The sequence below is a fragment of the Varroa jacobsoni genome, unplaced genomic scaffold, assembly GCF_002532875.2.
Source record: "Varroa jacobsoni isolate VJ856 unplaced genomic scaffold, vjacob_1.0 scaffold_1219, whole genome shotgun sequence".
NCBI classification, from domain to species: Eukaryota; Metazoa; Arthropoda; class Arachnida; order Mesostigmata; family Varroidae; genus Varroa; species Varroa jacobsoni.
Window position 1 is genome coordinate 1124 of NW_019214121.1, and position 10656 is coordinate 11779.

Below are 10656 nucleotides of genomic sequence, written 5' to 3' on the forward strand. Positions count from 1 at the left end.
TCTTCTTGCTACCTGTAAAAACTATATACAGGAACCGTTGCACGTTGATCAATACCGCGCGAGCCGTTGAGGGTTAATGAAAAGATGTGTTCCTTTTGCGTTTCACCCAATGTGTAGCGCACTCAAAATCCCAACTGCCCCTAAAAGTTAATACATTTAACATACTTCACAACAGAGTTGTATTTATAATTTATCTTCTTGACTAATTAACCAGTTGGCTGCCATTCAAGTTCCCATCGACCTTACATGGCTGATCAGGAGGCGGGTACTTTGTTTAGGTTTAAAGTACCATCCCTCCAGTTAACAACTCGCTTCAAGCAGCTTTTTCAGTTATAGAGTTGTCACTGTACACAGCACACATATATATAGATCGAGTTATTTAGGCAGCCTTTTGACCAATCGCTGCCAATTAAAGAAGACCGGCAATTTTGTTTATCGGCAGATAATCTTTTGATTGATTTTATAAACGCACACTCTATTTCTAAAAGACAAGATAGGGTAGGTGCCAAAAATATGCTCTATTTCATTACACACATTTCCCGTAAGAACTTCCGCAATGAACAGTAAAAGAACAACGGATTTATGGGGAAGACAGACTATCTCTGATACTTAATAAGTGTAAACAGAGGGTGAAACGGAAAGGAGCACTGAAGAAAGTCGTCATCACTTATATCGTAACCTGGTGAAGAATGTGCACGTGACTGCGGTAGCCTTTTTATAGAAATTTGGCCACTGGTTCTGGAACTAACGCACGATCCGCAGTATTTGCTACCACCGGGGCATCTGTCACCTCTACTGGTACGGACCAAGTTAGACAAATGTTTTGCAAATAAATGTGCTAAAATATTATAAAACTTCGTATCAATTGTCACATGAACTTCTAATTTGCGAGGAACGACAATGCGCTAACTGACTGAAAGTTTACCAGTATCGGAAAATACCTGGCATGACTTCCGTCGGAAAATCTACTTCTCGAGTCCTGAAAAAGGCATGTGTTTTCTACTCGTCCGTAGCGATGGTTACCTCCCAAAGCGAGACGGATGAGATAGCGCTCACTGGGTGTATGAGATTGACACTGGTGTGCTCGTGTCTGATTCAGTGCGAAAACTTCGGGTGAGAGGCGGAGGCTGGTATTTGTGTTTTTGTGCCGTAACCAATATAACGATGTTTGGTAAGAACATATATGATCTTAAAGGTGGATTGAGTTTTAGTAGAGACACTACGGCTCACAACTGCCAAGTGACTCGCGAATTTTATTTCGTTCTGACGTATTTGTTTTAGCGTCGTTGAAATAGTTTACTATTCTGTTTGTTAATCATTAACCTCTGTTATACAGTTGTCAATGAGACGTTCATGTTATGCATGCGTTGCATTGCAGGTCTCGAACTAGCGATTACCTCAACTAGACTCAAGTTACCTACACACATGGCAAACTCAATTAGATACATTATGTAGTGGCGTTCAGCGAACAAGCGTAGCTTAGAAATTATAGAAACAGCGCAATATTTAGTGGCATGGTAAGTTATTCGATATGGCAATGTGGTCTGTTGATCAGGTGCCAAAAGTTTAATTGCAGTTTAATCCACCTGTACCGAGTAACAAGCTCGTATATCATAATACATATATAAGGCAGAATCCCTTGACCTCTGCATAAATATTTATTTAGCATCTGTACAATTTTTTTTTCGTACAAATTTACTAGCGGTCACTTAAACTTGAATTTGCGATCTGCAGCAAAAAGACTCATTCAAATACGTTCAAAAGCATTCCTTCTATGAGAAATGCGTTTATGAGATTCCTACAGAGAACTTTTAGCAGACCGATTTCTAGCGCATATATAAAACAATCAGAAGCAACTCTATTTACTGAAGACCGAGCCGCTAAGGCAAGCGAGAGCTCCAACATTTACGAACCTCCTTTAAATACATCGAAAGTAATTCATTTGTTGGGTAGCTTCCCCGCATCAAAATGCAATGACCCTCCGAAAGTCACCAGCGGAACTGCTAGAAATATGACGCACCGTCAAAACAAATGAAAAAAACTGCAATGAAAACCTTTATTCTAACGATTATCTTTCGTAGTCCTGGCTTTGCCGCCTGTTTTCGTAGACTGGCCGTATCGACTCGGTCAAACAAAAACATCCAGCTGGCTAAGATAACTGGTGAATTATCACCATTTCGCCATAACATCTTCGACATGACAAGTAGGAGTAGCTGGGTCTGAAGTAGTTATTGGGGTAGGTCCTCTAGTTAAAATCTGATAAGGGCCAGTACGACGTTTTTAGGCCAAGTTGACTTGAAATGGCAACCATGAAAAGGAATATTGTTCAACTTCTTAACGGCGACGCCGACTGTAAGTAGTTTCCAGCTGTTCGCTAACGAAACGATAGATAGAAGAGTGTAAATGACAATTTTAATACGCCGCTTGTTTAATCGAAACGTAAACTTAAATTTAGTCTGAACAAAAAAAGAGCATCTATAATGTCTTCAGAAGTATGCCTCAGCAGCGCCAATCCAATTCAAAGGTTGGAAACACTGCCGACCTGGTGAACGAGAGCACTGGAAATTTAGAAATTTATTTATCATTTCTTTCAGTACTTCCGATCGTGCCTACAGTGAGATGTTCCGCAAGGATCGACGGCAGTTTACTACTGAAAGTTTAGGAATATTCTAAACCTTTAGGTTAAGACATACTCCGGATACAGTCGTTTTTTAGGCCTGTCTCTGTTACTTGCGTTTCGTAGGAAGATCTAATTAGTGTCTCAGATCAATGGTCGGTATAGTTATAATAAATAGCTTTCTTGTTATTTTCAAGTACGTCGCTAAAAGGAGCTAAAATCAGAGCAAGGATGTCATAACAACAGACCGTAGTTTGTGATGTGTTCTGATTTGGTAACCCTAAGCAGAGACATTTTGCAACGGAGTCAGGTACGTTGTAAGCTAACCGTTTAAAGGTAGGATAGTGCTATACACGCGCTATTGGGGTTAGCATCATTGTCGATCTTCATTTACACCTTATCGCTATCAGAAGCGTAGCATCTCTTAAAAGTGTGTCTAGCAAATCAACAAGTGACCTGATATGATCCAGGGGACCAATAGTTTCTATCCCAAAAACGTTCGCCCCCTGTTTCAGACCGAATTTTACGATGGGCTAGCGTTGCCGTTCAGGGGTAGTGCTAACCATGATGACGGCAAGGCGAGACCATTTGAGCGGGCACGTAGTGCGCCCTGCGAAAAGCGGTCGTTGCTTCAAGCAATACTGTCTGGGGAAATGCAGCTTCAGCACTGAGTGTCGGTCATATTAACTTCTGCTATTATTATAATCATCTGTTGGGCTCAAATTCATGTAAGCTGGCTAGTATAGCCACTGATGAATAATTCATGGATATTATACGTTCACTAAAGATACTTAAGTTACATCTGTAACAACAACTGCGCGGTATTACTAACTCAGTTCCCATATATATATATATATAGGAGTGCACTCTTTTGAGTGATGTTTTCAACAAGCAATGTTTAAGTTCTAATGGCTTTTGCGTAATCTATACAAACGGTCGTAGCAAACAACAGGATAATTATTTTTCTGGCAAAATGTACTTTTGAAATGACGTTTATCCTTTTCTGTCTCTAAGTACATATCTTGCCAATTTTTGTTTCAAAGTACATATTACAATACAGCCACGAAAAAATGCGATGAAATGTTAACAAGTTACTTTCGCATAGGCTTACCTAATTCTGCCAACACCCGGTAACATCACGTTGAACGAAAAGAGCTGGTGCCAATTTCGTAATGTACCTACCGTACTTTGTTCTGGCCTGATTGATCCTTTTCATTAGAATACAATTACTGCGTGTACATTAGAGCAACTTAATTCTATACTTACATTCCTGTGTTGGTTGCATTTACAGCTGCGTATTAGTTGGGCAAAGACGACATTGGGAGCGTTACTACTACTACTACTACTACTACTACTACTACTACTACTACTACTACTGCAAAATTACATATACGATGAAAAAAGAAGGACATTTTATGGATCCAGCACTCGATTCTAATCAGAAGTGAGGATGAATGACAAAATCAAAAAGTCCTCATAGCTTTACTATGCTCAAGTCCCAACCCAGCTGGGACACGTTTAGAACTACGAGGATACTGTCTACGTGCTAACTAGATTAGAAATACCAGCACACAATAGTATTGCTTTTTTTCGTCTCTGTCACACTAATTTCAAATACGAGCGTGCTATCCGTAACAACTAATTAGACGCACAAGCTTAGATTCTATGTTTTCACCCTAACGGCTTTCCAGTTATCCCTGAACGTTGTAAATCGATATAAGCCAAAAATATGGATCAATGAAAAGAAAAGTTCATTCAGCATTACGGCTATACAGGGCGCTATTTCCAGCAAAGTCTTTTCTGGAACAGTAGAGAGCCTTCTTGATCGGTTACCCCACATAATTGTGAAACCTATCGTTGTAGCTAGAAAATCTAAAACGAACATGCGAACTCCATCTGTGTCTATTCGAAGAGCTGACAATAGCTGGCGCAATTCATTCTTCTATGGATTTCTAGTTTACGGTTAGATGTGTTATGAAAAGACAACAACTTAATTGTTAAGCGGCGGCTGACAAATCCAGCACTTCCGGTACGCTGACCGTGTGTTCCGTCACGCCAAGTCACCTTTTCCGTATCAGTTGCGTGCACAACATGTTTGACCATCGTGCCTTAGAGTTCTTTTCCATATTGATACGAAGCAGTAGTAACTCTACTGCGTAGAAGTAGAGCTGGTTCAGTCTGAGGTGTTTACGTTGATTTGATCTATGAACGAAGTATTATGCGCCTTCGAGTGTCTTCATTGATTGTGTTTTTGATGGAAGCATTCTTGCTTAAAAAATACACCCGAGGTATTATGTATATTGAAACACAACTATCGCATAGTAAGGACACAGGCGGTCCTAACACGGTTTTAGCTAAATTCGACGATCTTGATTTCGCTGCACTCTGGCTTTACAGATCTTTGAGGAAAAATAAAGTCTTCCCGAATGGCCTCCAAGAGGAAAACCTATGATTTAGCTTTCTTCCTTCATTCTATTAAAGCCACTTCAACTTTTTTCATACAATTCACTGTGACAGTATGCACTTTAGATATGTTACATTCTATAATTACAGTTAGTTAAATAAAACTGAGCGATGATATGAATCGTTTCTTTTGCAGAGCTTCTGCATCGATGGGACTTCGTCTTTGCCATTGCCTATTAAGCTACCTAAATAAACACAGTTTTATCATATCGAATAACGAACGCCGGAATTCAAACATAAATAACACTACGAACATCGAAGTTTCTTATTTGCCGAGTTCTAGAACATGGATGCCTATGCATGTACTAATTAACAAATGATAAAGATCATTTTCAAAAGAAATTTGTTGTCCTCATCAGTAGAGCTAGGCAACTATCTCAGGACCTTTTTCTCGGTCCATTCGAACAGGTGAACCACCCTCATATGCATACCCAGCCAGAAATTCTAACCAGTATCACTGTAAGGCAGCTCTGCGCATTTTTCCCCTGGCACATAATCTGTGCTTAATGCATAATTTGTGAGTGTACATGGAAACGTGATTTTAGCTTTTGCTGTCGTCTCATTCCATAGCTTGTTCCCGGGCTATTCCCAGACGAATTCGTCAGCTTCCGCAGAAACTATAACGTTTCAGCTGTCCGTCGGTACTCGTCCTCTCTTTTATGGCACCATTGACAATTGAAATCATAATAAAATATATTTTCACGTTCTGTGGTAAGCAAATTAATAAATAAATTCACGGCAACCGGCGAGCCAACTAATTACAATTATAATTTTAACAGGCCGGAAATTTAGCTTCTTCCGCACAGATCACGATCAGAGGCACCCGGCCGAACTGCACCAATGGACAAAAGCGTGTCGTCGTCGTCGAAAATTCAAGTGCAAAAACAAAGCGCGCACATAACCGAAAATGCGCCGTTAACTGAAGGGGAATACCCAAGCCAGTAGTCGAACGATAAATGGGCAAACATGGTACGATTTGATGACAAAATACTGCTGATGGGGACTGAGTTATACGGCGAGCACCGGACAACAACAATATGGCGGGGCTGTGTTGTTGTTGGGCGGGGAATGGCGGCGGGGTGGAACCTACTATATAGTCGAATATAAACGCGGGTGTGGCCACACGAGACGCCCAGTTCGAGTAATTGGGAAGACAAACATTTTGCTGGCGCGTTTTTAGTATAGCTATTATACGGTAAACTAGGCGTGGACGGTAAGTGCAAGACAGAACCGATGGTAAAACTCATACGATAACCGTACAGCCTACGACACAATCAACCATGTATTAAAACCCGTGTACAAACGACATATTTGGCGAATAGCATTAATGTACGAAATACGAAGAAGTTGCAGGCCGTCCTAAAGTGACTGAGGAAAAATGATAAAAAAAAATCTCGTCGGGAATGCGTCTAAAACGCATTCTGCAAATATCTGCACACGGCCACAGTTAAAATATATTACTATTACCGGTTATGTTGCCTAATTGGTCGTAACCTATTGTTTATGCACGGCAGAGAATGCCCCTTTATTCAAACGGATCATATTGTACATTAAAGTTTTCCATTAATTACTAGATTTCCAGCTATGCAGGGCCTTCGAAGAAAATTTACTGCAGCATTGTATTGCACTGCGCTGCAGTTCTGTCTGTGGGACACGACGCTAGGCTGTCGCTTGGCTGCACCGGACGAAAAAGCTGCCTTACAAAATGATGAGGGTTCTGGCGATGTGGAGCGCGACACGGGCACCTTGATGCCACCAATCACCGCCGTAGTACGCGGAGCATCCCCCGACTCTGAGGTTCCGGAGGAGACTGAGCAAGTAAGTCAACGGTAACATGTAACATTTGCAGTTACTAAAAATAGAGGCGCTTATCGAGTGTGTCTCTACCTGTTGGAAATGAAAAGGACCATGCTGATTTCTTTCTGAAGCGAGATTACATAAATATTCTGATTTTTGGCGTACCGGAATGTTATTACCGACGGAAATTTTTGCCCATCATGTAAATGTCGGACATGATTCTCTACAGAATTTGCTCTGAAACTGGGATTATTTAGATGTATGATGCTGTGTCATGCCTCGAATACACATGCAAAATTGCACACGCTTATATATATATATTATATATAAATATTGTAATTGTTTTTGTCTTAACAGTCTATTCAAAAAATACTTGATTCTCATTAGCCCAACGGAAGTTCTTCCATATTTCTAAGTTGCAACTTGAATTGAAGTACGCGCTATCTCTGCAAAATACCCTGAGCGACTCAGATAGTCATCAGCCATGAAAGAGTATCATTGCTAATAACACTTAAGTAACTGCTGGTAACTCTCTTACGCTCAAAGTTCATTACCTGTATCCTGCAATTGGGCTAACAAGCGCATCGAATATTGGGTTTTTGTATAGTGGATCGATACTACTATTGAGGGTAGCAATTTTTGTCAATTTCAATCTTGACCTGAGAAGGATTGCATGGAAGGTCAAGATTACCATACGTGTAACCTTTGAATTTTCTAGGACTTCGAGGAGCGTGCTGCGTCGGAACCACGCAAAGATTGGATTCTGGCAATAGAAAAAGCCCGTAAAGCGCTGAAAGGGTCCGCAGGCGAGTACAACAGCATGGCCAACCCCGGCATTCGCGTAACGAATTTAAAGGAAGAAGAGGTCAGTTCTAGAAGTCTATCGTGCTTTCAAACGCTTATAAGCCTTTTACGACGTTGTTCGTGTTAGAGACGTTGTCGCCAAAAAGAGGGGCTCTTATATTGGGCCATCGATACTGAATAATAGTTAATTCAATTTCGCCAGCAAGAACTTGACAACATGCATTTCTGCATAAATATGTTAGTAGTACTCAATCCTGTATGGACCTCAGTTTTTTTCAGCCTAGCGGATGTTCTTGATTGAAGCTTGACTACTCTATCGACAACTAGAATAAAACGGTATCACTTACGCCTTTTCTACACTTCAATCTATATCCTCTACAAATTCTAACTTTGATTTCTATCTGTAGGCCGTTCAGGTCGACATGAAGCCGATTGAGGCGACATAGAGCACAAATAATGGATGTCTAATATGTGTGTGAGCGTTACAGCAAACCGATCGTAAGTTGAGGAAGTACCAGCTCGTGTTACGTGTCGACGGCGAAACTTGCGCAGTTACGGTGAAACAGGAATTCGACAATAAGTATACGGTCGAAGAAGCTATGGACGAAGAAAAAGTGCAGCTTCTTCTGAAGAAGAGTAAACCTGATTGCATAATGTGGTTTCAACTAACTTAATAAACATACACATGACTAGACCGAATAACAGTCATCGCTTGTTGACAATGTTAACAGATTTCCTCTGACTAATAAAACACAAATGAGGCGTTTGCATCCGTTTTCCGAAAAATTACTCATTAGGCTGTGTTTAATGAGACGCAACGATAGCTTTTGCCTGAAACAGAGTTGTTAAAACTAGCGTTGATTTGTAATTGTCGAAAACACGAATAGGCCATATGCATGTACGAGCAGCAAGTGAGTGACAGTCCCACAACTCTATAGTAGGACTTTAAGAAACTGGCGTTTCTATATGTTTTTTTTTTTTTTTTTTTTTATTTCTACAGGTTGTTTCGATTTAGTCGTTAAGTAATGTATCGAGCAGTGTTAAATGCACAATACACTTGGCCAGATTAATGAGGGTCCTAAGATCGATTCGAATGATTTTCCATTTCTAGCTGTGTCTACTCTATTCGAAGGACTAGAATGGCAGCGTCGTTTGAGCCACTTAGATTTAAAAGTAACAAAAATATCTGTTTAATGCAGCCATTAATCCGTAAATCGACTAGCTAAGGACTACGTAGGTCCAAGAGGAAAAAGCCGAATTGGGTGTGTAGGGCAGGGTGGAAAAGATGTTTTGGAACATTCACAACATAGGTTTAGACCTTTGCAGCAACGTCAGTCTACTTAAAACTATAGTTTAACGATTTCAGCTAGTCTTTGTTGCTTCCAATACAATACCCATTTGCCAGCGTGCTCATATTTTACTATGTATATTTATGCGCAGAGGTTCCAGTCTATCATTTCCATCTCTTTTTAACTCATCGTGTGCATTCCCAAAACGGCCAAGCGTTATCAGTTCCATATCGAGCTAGTCGATTTAGCTTAAAGTCGACTTTTTTGTCGAAGACATGTTTTTTTCATTTTTATAATTATTATAAACGCGACAGGCTTTTACGACACGGCTTTGCCTAATAGTGGTTGCCATATCTCCGCGGTGCATACATTGTGTGACAAAGCAGAAAAGCAAGTTACCTCTGATGACATTCTTTGTTTAGCAATTCTAAGCTCATCTCGACAGACCTTAGCAAATCTGGACTGAATGCTTAAAACAAGCCTATCAAACCCTGTGTCAAGCCTGTGTTTTGAGTAAACCTCTAATTTGAAATCGGGTTATCCAGTAGTGCAATGACCCGAAGTACTTAGTAGGCAGTACTTGAGTTACAAGTTGCCACCCGTGGAAAGGAAACCCTCCATTGAAACGAACTACAGGGTACACTCAGGATAAAGGTATTTTAGCTCCGACAAGTGTGAGTATCCGCGCTGTCAATCAACAAGAGTAATCGTTGAACATTGTAGCCAACGTAAATTAATCATCCTGTTTGGCAGATGTCTATAAGGACTTCGTAGGCGTTTGCGCAGGCCTTCGGAAACGTTGATATGAATTTTAATGTAATGTTAAAAGGCATTTGCTGATATGTCGGTCAGGCGCGACGCGTCTGACTAAGGAACTTCGAGTAACGAAAGAGTTTTCTGTTATGTCCGTTATAATTATTATAAACGCGACAGGCTTTTACGACACGGCTTTGCCTAATAGTGGTTGCCATATCTCCGCGGTGCATACATTGTGTGACAAAGCAGAAAAAAGCAGAAAAGTTATCGTTATTTACAGAACAGTAAGATCTAGATCTAGAACTGAGAAATATGGCAGACTATCACGGGTATTCTATCCAGACTAAAGCTACAGGCACGGACGCTTCTATAAACGTTGCCGAATGCTCACCGCATTCGTAATTGAGCTTATATAATATAAAAAATAATAATATACTGAGCGACGCTATAATGAAATTGTTTTCGAATATCTATTTCCCGTTGTGACGATTTTCTTCATTCATCAACCTGTCTGAAAGATCTCTGTTCGTCACAGATTTTTTAATCGTTACTCGAACCAACGAGGGGTCCATCAAACATTCATCGCAGATCTTCTTTGTTTTATCGAACTTTTAGCTAAAAAAAGCTGGACAGAACGCAAAATGTCGGCTAGATTGCGTTAGCACTCGTGCGTCAGGAGTCTTCGGGAATAGGTTCACATTGTTTGCGCGTTTATTAAGCTTGAAAATGCATGAATAGTTAGAGGATATAACGCTTACTGGCTAATTAATTTCGCTGCCATAACATTATAGTCTAACCGATATAAGTTCAACGATTGAATTTTCATTCCACTTTGTTTCGCAACGATGAAGAGATCAAGCGAATGTCTGGGTCCGTGTAAGTAAAAATTGTTGTTAATGATACCAATATGTAGAATGCAGGAGAAGTTTT

The 10656-nt window shown here is 40.3% G+C and overlaps 1 protein-coding gene across 2 annotated transcripts; it reads left to right on the top strand.

Moving 5' to 3' along the window:
* Nucleotides 1–2609: 2609 nt before the first annotated feature.
* Nucleotides 2610–8470, top strand: LOC111267773 (uncharacterized). Of its 2 annotated transcripts, XM_022846263.2 has the most exons (4): nt 2610–6293; nt 6655–6898; nt 7596–7742; nt 8170–8470. In XM_022846263.2, the coding sequence occupies exons 2-4, from the start codon at nt 6665–6667 to the stop codon at nt 8353–8355; spliced, it is 567 nt and encodes a 188-aa protein (XP_022701998.1). In that variant the 5' UTR covers nt 2610–6293; nt 6655–6664; the 3' UTR covers nt 8356–8470. The 2 variants fall into 2 exon arrangements, with proteins under 2 accessions (XP_022701998.1, XP_086827567.1); XM_086971441.1 differs by having other exon boundaries at nt 2610–6898.
* Nucleotides 8471–10656: the final 2186 nt, after the last annotated feature.

Bases quoted from the DNA above. Each gene is read 5' to 3' on its own strand.
- LOC111267773 (XM_086971441.1), top strand. From the start codon at position 6,665: ATGCAGGGCCTTCGAAGAAAATTTACTGCAGCATTGTATTGCACTGCG. The intron at 6,899-7,595 runs GTAAGTCAACGG...TGAATTTTCTAG, and splicing joins TTCCGGAGGAGACTGAGCAA to GACTTCGAGGAGCGTGCTGC. The intron at 7,743-8,169 runs GTCAGTTCTAGA...TGAGCGTTACAG, and splicing joins CGAATTTAAAGGAAGAAGAG to CAAACCGATCGTAAGTTGAG.